Raw genomic sequence first — 16,631 nt, 5'->3', positions numbered from 1 at the left:
TATCAAGTAGAAAAATTTATTACGCCAATGCAATGAACAGTAAAAGTTACAATAACTAAAATTTTCTGGCAACAATTTTTAGTACACAAGTGATGTACAGATCAATGCACATGAGCTCCTGTTTTTAGTTCTAAAACTAAACTGTATCATAGTATTCACACATTAACACATTCAACTTCTAGTGTTTGATTTTAATTTCATTTTTTGAAAGTCTTTGCTAGCTTCTTTCAGCAAAATGTTTGTCAATGAATCACTATTAGGCTTTGGTTTTTTGGGCAATGGAGGGTATGGATTTCCTAGGGAAAACAATGGTAAAAGATTAGAACACAGATTATTCTTTAACACTGATATCAAATTAATTTAAAATTGTTTTAAGAGCCTGCATTATATGCACTGATGCAGAGTAAAATCATCAGTGTGCACCGAAAATTCCTAAAATATGCATAAAACTTTTTATTCACACAAATAAAAGTTTGTCACACTTGAATAAAAACACAAACGAGGCAGTGAGAAGCAAATGGATTGTAAGCGGACATTTTCAAGTTTTGACCAAAACGTGTTTGAAGATATCAGGGACCACGTTAAGCATTCGCCAATGCGCCAAATGCGATAAAATCATAAAATCGGCGAACAAAATTCGAATTCGGCGAATTTATTGGCGAACAGAAAATTCTCTAAAATATACACAGAGGAAAAAAAATCTCCCTTCAGATGTCAATCTAGATAAAAATTAGATCCGTTCACAAAATTTGGACCCCTAAAAACAGACCCTTCACAAAATTCCGACCCCTAAAAACGAACCTTTCACAAAACTCCCAGACTAGCAATCACTGAAAGTTGTTTTATCCTCAGACCACTCCAAGTAGATTGAGGTGCGCGCATGCGCATTAGCATCGGATCGGAGGAAGGAAGACGTTTGCCTCTCGCCTCTTTGAGCCACTGTACTTGCGCCTCTCGCTGATTGGATATCAAGGTGCGCAGCGTGGCTACAGAGTTGAAAGTGTTGGCGGATGCCTTGTTGAATGGCGCGTTTGTTTCATTGTGTTCGATGTCTGAAACATTGGAGTAAGATAGGAATGCAGTCTTTACTTTGTTAAAAGCTTTTATTTCTACTGTCAAATTTATTAAAGAATGATAAATATCACTTAAAGTTGTTTTTAGCCATTTTTTCCTTTGAAAAATTACATATGATTTGTGAAAAAACTACTTAATTTGCATTTTTTTTCCCCTCACCAAATTCCTAAAAACGGACAAAAATTCCTGGATATACCCCTGCCCTTATCCTCAAAAAATTGTCAAAAATGAAGTTATACTTCACTTTATGATTAAATATTTCTGCAGACAAAAATACATTAAAATGAGTAAAAGTTAATCTTTGACTAAGACTTTTGAAATTTGGCTAACACTTTAAAAATTTGGCTAATTTACTGGCGAACAATTCGAAATCCTTAGCGCAATCCCTGAGATAAGGTTCTAGGTTGGCTTTCATTGAGAAATTTTTTTCTAAATCATGCTGTATAACAGTCTCTACCAGAGCTTCTAGTACAATCTCTTGCACCGAAACAGAGGCGAGGTTCGACTATTATTTGTACTGGTTATTTCCAAATTCTTTATTTTGCTGCTTACATCCCTTTGCTTCTCACTGCCTCAAATGGCCTTTTTATTCCTACATTTTTTAAATATTTCTGGCAATAAAATTTAATTTTTAGCAAATGTGTGATGAGGTAGAACAGTTTTTTGTTCTTTATAAAGAAACAAATAGGTTTTTGTATTTTTTTTCCTTGATGAAAAAAAAATCTAAAAGTGAGTGAAAATGCAAAAAAATATGCAGTTGTTTTGAAAACTTGCAGTTTTTATGCAATTACATGCATTAACATCAAAAGCTAAAATATGCAATTGCATATTCCCATTTGCATATAATCTGGACTCCATTTATAACAAACACGCAATAAGTATATTTCCATAAATTTTCATTTCAGAGGTAGACCAGAAGAGAATAAATAGATTATTTGTTTATTTCTTACATATGAAGTGATTTATGAACCATCTCTTTGTCCAATTTCATTCCATAATTGGGATAAACTTAATCTGGTAGCGTTGTAATGCTGTGATTAGGATATGCATAGCCTGGACAATGTTGCCAGGTTTGCCCTAACTTGTAGTTAAAAACACACTGAGAGAAATAATGTATCTCCATAACTAACATTTTTGAAGCATTAAGATTTTGTCATTTTTTATGATTGTAAAAATTTACATTAGCATAAACAAATATTATTTGACAATAGGCAGAATAATAGTCATTTAATGTCTGCACATAAGTTATTTAAAGCTTAAATTAAAAAACCCTGCAGTGCAGAACAATTTGTAAAAAACCTTTACAAAAAAGCAAAAATTCCTTTTTGTGACACAATTTTCTCACTGCAATTCTCATAAGGTTTTGCTTATGATTCAAAGAAATTAATTTAAAAAAAAAAACTATTACCATTATTATACTTACTAAAAAAAACCCTGCTTTTTTTTTTTTTTTTTGTTACATCAAACCATCTTTAACTCATTGTCTATTTTGAGTTTAAAAAAAAAAGGAAAATATTCCTTTTTTCTGGATCTTTCTACTAATATTATAACTGGTTTATATGCATTTGCAAATAAACAAGAATTGAGTAGAACTAATTAAAATTAATAGAATGAAAAGGAAGTTTTTTTTAAAATTTTAATATGAAAAATAAACTTGTATACTGTTTGGATGCAAATTTAAAGTGATAAAAAATACAGGGCTTTCATGATTTTAGTTTTATTTTCTGTGTAATGTTTTATTTATGCACAACATGTAACTATTTAAAACTATCCGTTTTTACTGCCTGACTTTTACCTGATATTCTTTCCACTATTGCTTTAATATCAAACCAAATGTCCAACCCAAAAGTAAATAACTGAATTATGCCCCCAAACTTGTTCTGTTCCAATTCAACCATGTTTTTAAAAGACTTATCTAACTTTTACAGCAATTTTCTTTATAACTCAGCTTAACTAATTTTTCTGCATTTTTAAACAGTTTCCTTGATAGCACAATAAGTCACAGCAAAGTTACTGGAGCGTCGCTGTGAGCAACAATGGAAACAGTCAGAAAGTGACTTCTCACAAGAATCAATGCTGTGATATGCTTCACGTAATTCATTGTAATTTTGCTGCAACAATTAATTCACTTTCCTAAATCGCTCCAACCTGGCAATACCTTTATAGAGAGGTACTTTAAGTAACGCAATGGGGAAACCTTTGCTGACCCTCACATGACCTTTACACGGGGAAAAAGTTGCAACAATATTCAAGACAGAAATTCTTTAAATAAAAAAATAGGTGTGTCCTAGATTTAATCAAGTAAAATAAAGGATTGAATATACATCTTTATACTTAAAAAATAAAATTTCATTTTTGTCAAAAAGTGCTCCTAAACATAAATGATCAGACTGAAGAATTATGATGATTGTATGAGAGAAATAAAATTGTAACAAATAACCTCACTTTATTTGAGAATTATTTATTTTCCATCATTAGGTAATGAGTAATAGTTTTCTATTTAACATAATCATACAGTGCAAATTGAAATACAAACACTAAGATTTGTGAATGCTTCTTAGGTTTCACTCATTCACTAATTATTTATTATTTTTAAACTTTTTTCTTGTTTTGTCTCACTCTTTTTTTTTAATAGCTGGAAGTCTATCAAACAGCTGAAAACTTTCACCCCTGCTATCACGTACGGGTCTCTTTTTAGTCACTGATATTAGAATTACTGAGCAAATTCAAAAATACTATTGTACTTAAAATACACCGCCAGCTCAGTTATTCTAGTATATCTACCAGTTTGTTTGGCTCTCTTGGCTCCCTTAAGATATTTTTCGCCTCCAGCTCATGTGATTCCTATTCCGGGCTGATGAGTGCTAAAAAGCACGAAACTGCAGTCCTTGGATGGAATAACTGAGCTGGCGGTGTATTTTAAGTATTTCTGCCTTAGCCCTGGCTTTAGGGCGGTAACTTACTACAAAATACTATTGTACTTACCTTTCAACTCTAGTACACAATACTGATAAAAATGTATTCTTTTTTTTTCTGCTGACAAATGATATGGCAAAGGAATTAAGTTCATTTCAGTGAAACTCGTTCGATATTTTTCAAAGCGAGGAGCCAAAACCTTAAACAACTTGTGTATCATTTGCTTGTCCTATAGAAAAAACATTCAGCAAATTAGTATATTTTTAATATTAAAAACAAACAAACAGTAAATTTAGCAGTTATGCATATGAATATAAGCAATGATTCCATGTATGAAAGGAAATGTTTTCAACACTGAAATTATTTTGAAAAGTAATTCACTCAATAGTAGAAAACATATAACACAAAACATATTACTTGACTTAAAACTTATCAAATTAAAACGATTAAAATGGACTGCCACACATTGCATTGATTCTCCTAGCTCATAAGAATTTATGGCTACAGTATAATCTCAAAAATCCGAGGATCTGTTTAATCCGAGGTGCTTTATTTATATTTTAAGGCTCATTTTTTTTATAAGCTAGAAAATGATTTGGATTTAAATACCAAAATGAAAGACATGGAATAAAATATTTATCAACTTCTAGAGATGGATTAATAGATGCCTTGAAATTAACAACTAGGTACAAAAACAGACGTAAAATTAATATCACTCGCTAACCGTTTTCGTGATTAAGTGGTACTTACGTACACGCACAGAAATGTCACGATAAAACTGCTGAAAATGGATTACGGGACTTTCAAAATATATTTTTCGGTAGCTTATGCATTCACGCAAAAATTGTTTAGACATCATGATAAAAACCATCCGAATAGTATAATATTTTAATTTCTAAGAATTTCCCAGATAATCCGAGTGTTCAGTAATTCGAGGTATCATGAGCCCCAATTACCTTGGATTTTCGAGACGCTTCTGTAGTTAAAATTGAAATAGATAGATATTTTTAATGAATAGAACATCAAAATATATTCTTAACATATAACTACATCAGAAATGTAAATCAAGTTTGAAATAATTTACTTTAAATGGTCATAAAACTTTAATTCGTTAAATTTGGATAACAATTATAATTTTGCTAAAAAGAAAAAAAATATTGTGATCTGTATTATCATTGGACTGCTACGATAACATGTTGTAAGGTGATAGAAATTTTGTAAGTTGTAAGTATTTAAAGTCAATCCATTTCTAAAATTCAAACACTAAACTTCTTGATGGAAATGGAAACTGATATGGCTAATTTCATGAATTTTCACTGTAAAAGAAATCCAGAACTAAGTCTACAAACAGTTTTAAATAATACCCAAACATTATCTTAAAATTTCCAAATGCATTTTCCTAATTATTTTTTCTTGAACAAACATTTATAAAAATCAGTCAAAGAACTGAACATATGATGAATTATTAATATCATCAAATTAAAACTTCTTATATTTCAAAATTCTTTGTTGGAGCTTTTTTATGATGAAACACTAAAATATTGAGAGAAACTGCAGATAGGACAACATATAAAATACTTACATCTTCAATAAAACAGTTAGTTTTACACAAAGACATGTCCTCGGAGTGTAAGGCGATCAAAACTACATGGTGCGATCCAAAAGTAATGAGCCTTCGTTTAAAAAGACAGCTTTAACGAGCTGATCGATACAACTGCCTAGTCTTAAAAATAGGCACCTCCTGCAACAATGTGATTCTGTAGGCGGCTTTTCCATTACTCAAAGGCATCCCTGAAGTCCTGTTTCAAGATATCTGCAAGGGCTGCCTTGACATGTACTTGGATGTCCTCAATGGAGCCGAAACGTTTCGTTTTCTGCGCTAAATTTAATAGTGGAAACAAGAAGTCAAGCGGTCACAAGCCTGGACTCTAGGAAGGCTAGGGCAGGCACCACTGGAGCATTGACTCAGACCTTCTTCAATCAGAACTCTCTTCACAAGTTTCGCGCAGACTTTTTGCATGTGCAACATTTGCATAACAATGCGTTGCACCATTGTTTCCGATAAGTCCAGGGCTTTTGAAAATTGGTAGAGACTCAAACATCTGTCTGTGCTCAAAAATTCACACACTCATTGCACATTTACGTTAGTACGGGCTGAGGATGGGCATCCGGACTGAAGATCGTCAGTCACTACTTCCCAGCTTTTGAAGGGCCTCGTGCCACTTTTCTACTTGTGAATAGGACAGACACTCCGTCCCAAACGCCTGCTGAAGCATCGCGAACCTTTCAGAAGGAAATCGAAAGCAAAATTTGATCTCTTTGCGTTGCTCCAATGAACTTTCCATAACGCCGTGTCACTCACCACCATATAAGGATTACTGTTAAAGTTGATGGACTGCTCCAAAAGCTGGAAGGCAACTGGCCTGCATTGCGCTGTAAAGCCAACAACACCCACCACCGTCATTGTCGAGCGGAGCAAGCTGCAGGGTGTGCATGCGTAAAGTAACGTGAGGATCATTACTTTTGGATCGCACCATGTATAGCTGAAAACTCCATTTTGGAAACCTCAATTTTGAGAAATTGCCAGGGGAGCCCTAGATACTAGGATTTGGAATCCCGATCCCGCATGATATTTAGCGTGATTAATCCCACGGGATTAGAGATTGAGAGTAAAATCCCGCAAAGATTTCCCATGCAAACGTTTCCCAACTTTTGCTGCTCACAAAACAAATATTTTCACAAGCATCATTTGAAGTTTGAATCACCTTCTTCGAATTTCTAACTTTATTCACACAAAAGCAAGAGCAAGAAAAACTTTGTGCCTCATATGATGAACAATTGATTTGCCATTTAAGAATACAATAAAAATAGAGTATATTTTTTGGAGAATGGATTGGTATTCTCGTTTGAGGTTTTTTTTTTCATATGTTCAACAATTCAGAAATTAAGTAAAAATTATAAACGTTTTCAAAAACCATCACTAAAATTTAAAACCCAGAAAAGTGTACTTTAGAAGAAATGGAGAAAGTGCATTACAGATTTCATAACACTATGGAGTAGCTTGAATACAATGTTAGAGCGCTTCAGTAAGCTTAAGGAATGCACAATATTTTTCTGCAAAGAAGAAAGCAATGAAAAAACATGCTCTCTAATTCTAAAACAGCGAAAACAATTGAAATTAAAAATTGAGACAAGAAGAAATATAAACGGTATAGTAAAAACTATTTGTACAAATCCTCAGCCACCTATTTTGTCTTTTAAATTTTTAATTTAATTGTTATTGGCTGATTTAGAATTAACCTAAATATGAAGATATTAAGATTAACTGAAATTTTTGAGTGTTGTAATCAAGAAATCATATACTTTTTTTATTTCATCCTTTTTAGTATGAACCAAGCTTATAAAAATAGTCTTTAGATTAAAAAGAACCTTTTTTTAAATTTTATTATTAAGTTTTATTGTTCTGAAATTTTTTTGATGAGAAACTTTTTGTAATTTAAAAGATTTCTTCGTTACCTATCCTTATGAAAAAAATAATAAAGGGGTATTCACTTTTGTTGTAATAAAAATGTTTTTCGCATGAAGAGAGAATAGCTTATTTTTACCAGCTAATCTGCAAGTTTGTATGCTTGAATTTAAAAACAATTTCTAACAAACATATAGTGAAAAAAAAAAGCTTTTAAAATAATGATTTGACTTGAATCAAGGCAAGCTTCAAAAACCTGTATTATCTGAAAAGTTTCAACTGCCCAAAATTCAAATCTCTGCTTTTTTTTTTAAATCAACCTTGAAATTAGTTTGTTAATTTTATTAGCAAAATTAATTTGATAATTACTATTATTTTAATTGTTTTTGGCAACAATTAAAAAAAGCAGGAATCAGCAGGCATTATGACAGAAAAACTAACTAAAGAAAGTCTTTCATTAACTGCACATAAAAACAATGAAAGTAATGTAAACAAAGAGTTTTTAAAGATGCTTTTAAATAGACGAATTGAATGAAAGAAAACCTGGATTTTCTACAGTTGGGGCAAGACTAACCTGGCAGCATCATAATGCTGTGATTAGGATCATCTGTGTAGCCTTCACAATGCTGCAGGTTAGGTTTTTCCCAACTATAAGTTAGTAAAGTTTCAAATGTCCATTGTGCATTCATTCTATGTTAGCTTCAGAATGCCTTGAAAGCAATTTGTTTTCCAAAAACCTTTTTCTTTTGAAATATTTTCGAAGCAAAACAACATAATTGATTCAAACTTTATTCATTAAGATTATGTTTTTAATACTAAAGGGCTTGGCCCCCTGTTTGCTAGAGCTCGTTAACCTCTGGCAGTTGCTTTGAAAAACATTGCTTTAAAACAGAAATGAAAATAATAAAAGTTAATTGAAATAAATTTGAGACAGTTTTATAACTCAACTTTATGGGAAAATAAGTAAAGATATTGAAAATTCAAAATTACCTCCAACCAAAAATTAGCCATATCCATCGTCTGTGGATGTTTATCCCCATGACGAATAGCTTCAGTAATCAGCTGAAAGAGAAAAAAGAAAGTATATGTAAGTTCGAAAGTGGGTAAATGAAGTTGTTAAATCATTTTCAGAATATTGGTGGTAGTTGAAGAAATACTTTTTCTTTATGAAATGAAGTTCCTTAGTTCCAAGAAAATTTTGCTAATACAATTTAAAAAAATTTTTTACATCACATAACAAGGATTTGGCCAAAAACCTTTGCCATTGCTTTTATTCGTTTTTTTATAACTTTTTAAGACTATATTTATATAAATGATTATTTCTTTGTTTGTAAGCTATATTATCTTTTTTAGTTGTCTCACAAAAAAAAAAAAAATAATAATAATGAACCTAAAGAGTTAGTATTAGCTTTGTACAAAGTTATATATAAAATTTCAAAAATGAAATTTAGACTTTTAAGGACTGTTTTTGAATGAATCAAAAAAAAACACTAGTTAGGATTCATTTTTATACCATAAGTTTTTCATGAAGCATATCAAACAACATTATAACGAACCTTCAATGAAATCGACCTTAGAGATTGCTATAGCCGAGGATTTGCTACATAAAAGTTCAACTTTGTGAATATACTCCTATGATGCACCTCTTAATTAACCGATGTTCCCATTCGTAATTATGCAGCTAAAGAATTAGCTGTACCTTTATGCCTACTAATAAAAGTCAAATAAATGTGCACACATTGCCATAGGCACTCGCAGGTGAGATAGCATTAGAGATCAACTAAACAGCCAATCAAAAAGGGCAAAGCATAAGGGGAGGTGGGGCACGTTGGTTCACTTTTTTACTTATCATTTTTTATCTCATCAAAAAATTTAATGAGTAGTTCGATTTTCTACAATAAGTTTCTCTAAACACTTCTCAACACCACAGATTTATTTGGAATAGATAAACTTTTTTTACATTAATTTTTTAACGGAACCTTGTAAAATGGACCTAAGTGCCCTGAAGGTGGGGCACGTTGGACCACATAACTCGAACAATATTTGTTATGATTTTAGTGATGAATACTATCAAAATTTGTAACAACCTTATTCTCTTTGGTGTGTAGAGTAAAAATATAAAGTTTAAAGAACAATATAACATATTAAATTGATTTTAATTGATAAATCATCTTTATTTAAAAACAGCAATAAGTATTCACCATTTGTACGCAATTATTTTTTAAAAATCAAAAGGGAAAATCAATTATTGAATATTCATAAAACAATCAATGCAGATTAAAGTTAATTATAGATGTGTTTAATGATATCTGGGAACATAAAAGTGCTACTTCCAGAGCTTTGGAAGTATAGCACTTTAATTGGACTGGGTTTTGGAAGGATAAGTCATATGTTATGCAAAGTTACATCAATATTTACTAGGGGAGAAAAGTTATTTTTCTTCATTGCATTCCATGAAACAACTCCAAAAAGAAAAGAATCCTGTTACACTAATACCATATATTTCGTAGAAAAAGTACAATAAAATTGACAACTTTCAGTATCTTTGTGTTCTAAAATCAAAGAGAAAAAATGAAATTAGATAATTTTAAGTAAAAGTATACTTTTTTATTCTTTAATCAATTATTTGTTTTATTTTGTTTCTATGTGGAAATGCTTGTTTAGCAAAAAAAAAAATAAATAAATAATAATTTAATACAAGAACTTATTATAGCATGTATGCATACTTTAGTCTTAGAAAACAATTGTCTGCAAAATTTTATAAGTATATTTGAAAACATGAACAGTAAAAAAATGTTGAAAAGAAATATATCTTTTGATAAAAATTAATTTAGTATAATTTTCGTTAAATAATTATAAAATAAATCTTTTTTTTTTTTTTTTGCCTTAAGTTTTTATTATAATTACTTTGAAACATGAATAACACGAAAAGAAATGAATGTATGATATACAAACACTTGGAATAACTGTTATAATTATTAAGATTAAAGAGAAAAAAAAAGTTTTAAAATTATGTCGAGTAGGTTTTCCGGGCCAACATGCCCCACAAAGAGTGGACCAACCCTACCCCACCTTTTTGGTCTGAAAAAGTGATGTCATAATTTTTTTCCTTTTGACCAAAAATGAAAAAAATGCCAATTATTGTGAACTAAAAAAACTTACTTAAAGAAAGGAAATCAATTTTTTTTCCGCAATCTTGATGAAAACCATTAAAAAAAATAAAGTTACAGTTTCCTGAAAATTACTCAGGACTACTGAAATAACACTTTCTAGAATAAAATTTGTTCAATATGTACCATGTCATTTCATTATAAGATTTGTAATATCATAGGTGCTATTTGTTGATCATAAAATAAAATAAAAAATATTAATAGTATTAAAATAATTGAGACCGGTTCAAAGTAACCCACCTCTCTCCATAAAATATCCTATGTATATCAAATTATCCGAGAATTTCTAATCCTGGTACTTACATATTAACGACACCTCAGATAGAGATTTGGCAGTTTTTGAGAAATTTTGTCTAAAAATCATAAAATAAAACACTTTATTTTTAATCAAAACACTTTCAAATTTTCTTAAAAAACTGCCAAATGTGAATTAGGTGGCGTCAATATTAGTAATGTTCCGGATATCTGAGGAAAAATAAAGATCTGTATCCGTATCCGTTACATTTTTGACGGATCTTTTCTATTCTAAAAATTCTTAAACATTAAAATAAAAGACTCTTAAATTCCGTTTAAATTAGGCTTTATTCCCTATTTAAATTATAAGGTATCATTTCAGAAGCCAATGGCCCTCTGAGACATGTTTTGTTTTTTGTTTTTAATCTTTAGTTTAATATTAGTTTTTGTTATCAATTTGAGATTTCTGTTATTCTTCATTTTGATTTTTCTCGGCATCCTTTAAAAAGCGCGACACAAAATTCACTATTTACTGTTTGTAAAGATGTTCCCGGCTTTGTTATTCCGTCGGTCAGAGTAATTTGGGTAGAATGGATCAGCGCAGCATTTATGATGAAATAAAATGCAAAAAAGTATATCTAGCCTATCCAGTAGGAGCTTTACACTCCTGCTCCTGTAAACCTACATCAACCAAGCAAGCTAGAAATCATTTTTCATTCTATTTAAGCATTAATGCAGCGCTGACCCGTTCCTTCCAACTCTCCCTCAATTTTAAAGGAGATTTTCTTAAAGAGTAAATCATAGTCTTGATTATATTTTCGCGGTATATGACTTTTTGAAAAAACAGTGCTAATATTATTACGGAAATACCTTCCTTAAAAAATTTTACACTTGAAAAGCTGAATTGGGCAAAAAAAATTTGAGATCCGTATTCTGTATCGTATTCGCGGATCTTGACACTTATGATCCGTATATGCGGATCTCCTTTTTTTAGCAATCTGGCACATCACTAGTTCATTTCCAAGTACTATTAATTGCTTTGGACAATTGTTAACAGATTGAATGACATAACAGTGGACTAAGTCAAAGGGTGAAACAGAATCAAAGCAAAATACAGTTAAAAAAAAAAAAAAAAAAAAGAGGTTTCAACTGAATTAGGGTGTGAAAATATCCATTCTAGCTTTTTCAACATTTTTATATATTGTTATGCATGTGTTTTTCATTATTTTCTTCTTACTCCCCCCCTCTCCACCTTTCATTTGCTATTAAATTCAACTTAAGCGGCGTAAGAAATTCCTGAATCAAAAATTTTTTGAGTGAGTTTTTTTTTTCAAAGGTGTTCAATGTCTGCAATCAGGAACATTGCGAACCCTTTCCAAAAAATTATGGAAACAAATAAGTATTTTAGGGTGAAGTGTGCTTAAGCACATTCTAAATTGCTTGAGAGTAAATTGTGCTAGATGTAAACCTACCTGTTGGAGTTGGAAGATAATAAAATTGTTTTAAATATTATTCAGAACATTTTAAAAGTTTAAATTTCAAAGCTAAAGTTACAAATTCGAGAGTAGTGCTTCTGAACGCTGACTACTGTAGACATGTATTTACATCACAAATCCAATGATTACCACTTTCTTGTTTTGCCCATAACATAAATAATTTATCAAAAGACTTAATTACTTTGAAAATTAAGCACGATATTCGTATTTTTTTAATAATTTGCATAACCTGCGTCAGCTAGAGATTGAAAACGTATCACGTAACGTAAATTGTTAGATAATACATGAAAGTTTTTAAATAAATTTTGACATGAGAGGCAAAAGAAAGAAGAGAAATTCCAAAATAAATATTACTCTGTCAGCATATCCTCGAACTTCATCACATCTTGGAAGCATAAGTTCAAGTCTCTCATACTTAAATAACGATGTAAGGGTTTTACGTAACTTTCGGATTCTTCCTAAAGGACCCTCGTAAGTCCTTAAATTTCGATGCCTGGGGTCAACATTAAATTTTATTTTTGGTACCAGCTTCGCTATCTCAGTCATAATTACTGGGATTTTGATTAATTTACAGGATATTTCATAAACGTTTCACATTTACGTACAAAATAAATTGTGTTATTCGCCCTGGTTCTTCAGTTGTTTACATCCTTTTATACGGTTACAGTGGCGAATGTTTAAAAACTGACTTTGGTGATTAGTCAAGGGCTACGTTCGTCGACCTCGACCGTTACTACCGTTTGCTTGGTCACATGACAGTTAATGACGTCAGACGAATAACACGCAGTGAAAAAATGCTTATTATTAGTCAAAACAGTCACCTGTTTCAATCAACCAATCTAGAGCATCTATAGGCCGACGCATCAGCTTAAGTTTGGCCATTTTGGATCGGATTTTCCATTGTTGCGGAGCTAGGGTTATCAGAGAAAAATTTCGGGTTTTGCCAAATTTGCGAAAAAAAATATAATTCACATGTCGCTAGTAATGGTTCGCAGGGAAAACTCAACAAACGCGATAACTTGCCAGAAAGACAACCATTCAAACACGCGCTCCGATCCAAAATGGCTGATCTAAAGCTGATGCGTCGGCTCGTGTATCTAGGGGGCTTATTAAACCAATCAACAGCTTAAATTGCGGTCGACCAGTAGATCATAACGCTGCGGTTAGTCACCGATCGACGAGTCGAGGTCGGCGAACGCAACCCAGGCAAGGCGCAACAGATTTCCTTGCTCAGTTTTGAATGCTTATTAAGGAGCGGATACTAATTACAAAGACGGACTGGCACGCCGGACCATCGAAATGAGGAACGATTTGCCGTCCTGCCTGTGCACTCTCGAACGCCCTCTGCAATCCTATGCGCGCCTTCGCTTCTTTTTTATTTTTGCCTTCAAACCTCTGTGCGACTTCCACTTTACCTTTTTCTTTTATATTTATTATTATTATTTTGTGCTTTTGAACCTGAGTGAGCACATTCTTCTTTTTCTTTTTACTTCCTTTTACAAAAAAGGAAGTATTGTATTCGCAAAAAAATTCTCATTTAAAAATCGACCTTAATTTCCATTTTGCTCGCCCCCGAATGTGAATATTGAGTTTTTTTTTTTCCCCCCAATTCGACCACACGTGGATATATGCCTAAGAACGTATAGACACCCGAAGTATCCATTTTGACGATCCCCGAGTTAATTACAACGAGTTTTCTCGTGACGTCCGTATGTATTTATGTATGTGTTTTATACGTAAGTGCGTATATGAATCTCCCATAACTTAAAAACAGTATGTCCTAGAAAGTTAAAATTTGGTACGTAGTCTTCTAGTGGGGTCTAGTTGTGCACCTTCCCTTTTGATTGCATTCAGATGTTCTTAAGGGGTCTTTTACACCTTTTTGGGGTAAAATCATTGCTAATTTCAATGCAAACTCAAGTGCTGTGATAATTTAGCAAACACTATCGCCTAGCTTTTGGTCGCCTAGTTTTGGCGGGGGTTTTTTTTTTTAATTCATTTTATTTTTTAATTTTGGTTTGAGTTTGGCCATATTTAGAAAGTTAACCATTGAATAACATTAAAACTGCCAATAATGGGAAAAGTTATCTGTATTAAACGTTTTCTTTGTTTCGATTCGCAACAAACTTGGGGTGAAAACATTTAAAGTGTTTCTTTGCTTACTCCTAGGCCCTATTATCATTAAATTGGAGTTAAAAGTAAGTCATGTGATGCACACATCAGCTCGTTTATACCTCGAATCTGTGCACTTTCGTTTTTGAAGTGATAACTTCTTATGGGAGGGTAACCCGATTTGTGACATAACGCGCGTAACGGCGCAACTCTCGTCTGGCATTCCTTTCGCTCGCGCATATGACAGAAGCGCACGTGGTAGGGGAAATTTTGTTTCCTTACTCTTTGAGTCATTTAAACGTTAAGTGATAGTAGAAAAAATAATGAAACTAGCAGCAGATGGATGATCGTCGCAACATAACGCAATCTCCTGAAAAAAGGTGAGTTTAATAATACAATATACTACCAATAACATTGTAAACAGTATATATTCAAAACAGCATTTAATCTTTAAATTTATTTTCAAAACAAAATTATTTTTGCATTAGTTATTGTAAAAATATCTCGCTTCATTTAGGGTTTTGAACTGTGATACAGTGTACATATTTTAAACGAATTTCGTCCCCGCAGACTCCGAAACACGGGGGTTAAGGACGGCCAAGAAAACAAAAATAATAAATAAACATTTAATTTGTTCATCACAGAGTAAAATCTAAAATGTTTCGTAAGTTTGAGTGCTTTTTCTGATAAAAAAAATATTTAGAAACGACACACGTCATTTAATCTATTGTTTTTGCGCTGACATCAAAACTTATGGTTAAAAGTTTAAAAGTAGACTGAATGGTGATTAAATAGTAAAATTATTTTTAATTTAAATCAATTTTGAAGTTGGTTCGTTTTTTTTTTTTCAAAATATTTTAAATAAAAATCTAACCAGCAGCACCTTTCTCTCTCTCTTACGCATTTAAATGTTCAATATTTATTTACAAATCATTATTTTAAGCCTATTCAAATGGAAGTCGCTGCAGATGTGCATCAACATCAGCAACAGACGCAATTGTTACTTTCATAGTATAAAATAATATGATAATAATTTAGTCCTAAGAAAGTTACCACTTCTGCCGAGCGTCCCGTGATGCATTTTTTATTTATTTTTATTTTTTGTTGTTGCGCCCTCAAACTTATGCACCTTTTTTTTCTTTTTTTTTGTGCTCTTGATTCTGAGCGCCTTTCGTTTTTGCACCACTGAACCCGAGCACCTTCGTTTTTTACGCCCTTGATCCCAAAGTGCCTACGGGTTTTTTTTTTTTTTTTTTCACCCTCAAGCCTCTGAAAAATTGCTTTTGTTTCCTTGCCCGCCTTCGGGTTTTTTTTTTTTCCCCTCTGTGTCCTCAAACATCGAGCACTAGGGTGGAGTGAAAAAAAAACGAAATTGAGAAACATGTACAGTAGGGTGGTTCAAAAAAACTTTTTTTCAGCTAGAGTTCAGGACACCCCCTATTTTTTTAGACTTACTAATAGTATCATGCTGTAAAAGTTTTAATTTCTAACTCGAATTTTAAGACGGTTCTCAATGATCCCTCAATTTTACATTAGCCGTAGTATAGAAAATGTCACAAATTTAGAAACATTTAATTTCCCAAGCTGTTTTTGTAAATAATGATTTTATTGCAATGTATATGCATAATACTCGTGTATATTATAATATGTATCGTTGTTTCCATTTCAATGTATTTTTTAACCCCCCTACCCATACTGATGAAGTTTGGGGGAGGGGGTTGAGCACCCTCTTTCAGTTGAAATATTAAGCTAAAATTCTTCCAGTACATTGCTATCCACAAGTCTAAAAATATTAAGGGGTATCTTGGTTTTTTTTACATGTATTTTTTGAACCACCCTAATGTACAGCCTATATGCGGAAAAGTTGCCTCTTACCAAGCCTATTTATCATACAAAATATCAGTTAAGTGGGTCCAGGACACAAAAACCGACAAATTTTGCAATTAAAAAAAAAAAAAAAAATCATTAAAAAAAAATTCCTTTTTTTTTCTGCTTAAAATATTGTTTGAATTTTGTTCTGACCTTAATTAGAACGAAAGATACAATTATTTTTGTTGCTCTAGAATTTAATTAATATTATTCTTAACCTTCAATCTTTAAACGCGTTTTTCTACATGATGCAATTTTTTCCGATTCTTTGCATTCAAACTCTTATTAGTCAGA

At 31.9% G+C, this 16,631-nt stretch overlaps 1 protein-coding gene across 1 annotated transcript; it reads right to left on the bottom strand.

The window, feature by feature from the left end:
- On the bottom strand, positions 1 to 13,017 carry LOC129220337 (39S ribosomal protein L17, mitochondrial-like). The gene is made up of 4 exons (XM_054854740.1): positions 12,711 to 13,017; positions 8,447 to 8,518; positions 4,060 to 4,219; positions 1 to 296 (listed from the first exon to the last, which is right to left on the bottom strand). Exons 1-4 carry the CDS (start codon positions 12,900 to 12,902, stop codon positions 172 to 174), a joined length of 549 nt encoding a protein of 182 aa, XP_054710715.1. The 5' UTR covers positions 12,903 to 13,017; the 3' UTR covers positions 1 to 171.
- Between the last annotated feature and the right edge of the window lie 3,614 nt (positions 13,018 to 16,631).

Source organism: Uloborus diversus, chromosome 4 (assembly GCF_026930045.1).
Source record: "Uloborus diversus isolate 005 chromosome 4, Udiv.v.3.1, whole genome shotgun sequence".
Taxonomy (NCBI): domain Eukaryota; kingdom Metazoa; phylum Arthropoda; class Arachnida; order Araneae; family Uloboridae; genus Uloborus; species Uloborus diversus.
The sequence above is the reverse complement of the archived record's forward strand: the minus strand, read 5'-3'. Positions and strand labels throughout refer to the sequence as shown.

Excerpts from the sequence above, each read along its gene's own strand:
- LOC129220337 (XM_054854740.1), bottom strand. The coding sequence starts at position 12,902 with ATGACTGAGATAGCGAAGCTGGTACCAAAAATAAAATTTAATGTTGAC. Across the intron at positions 8,519-12,710 it reads TTCGAGGATATGCTGACAGA|CTGATTACTGAAGCTATTCG; the intron begins GTAATATTTATT and ends TTTCTCTTTCAG. Across the intron at positions 297-4,059 it reads TTGTGTACTAGAGTTGAAAG|GAAATCCATACCCTCCATTG; the intron begins GTAAGTACAATA and ends TGTTTTCCCTAG.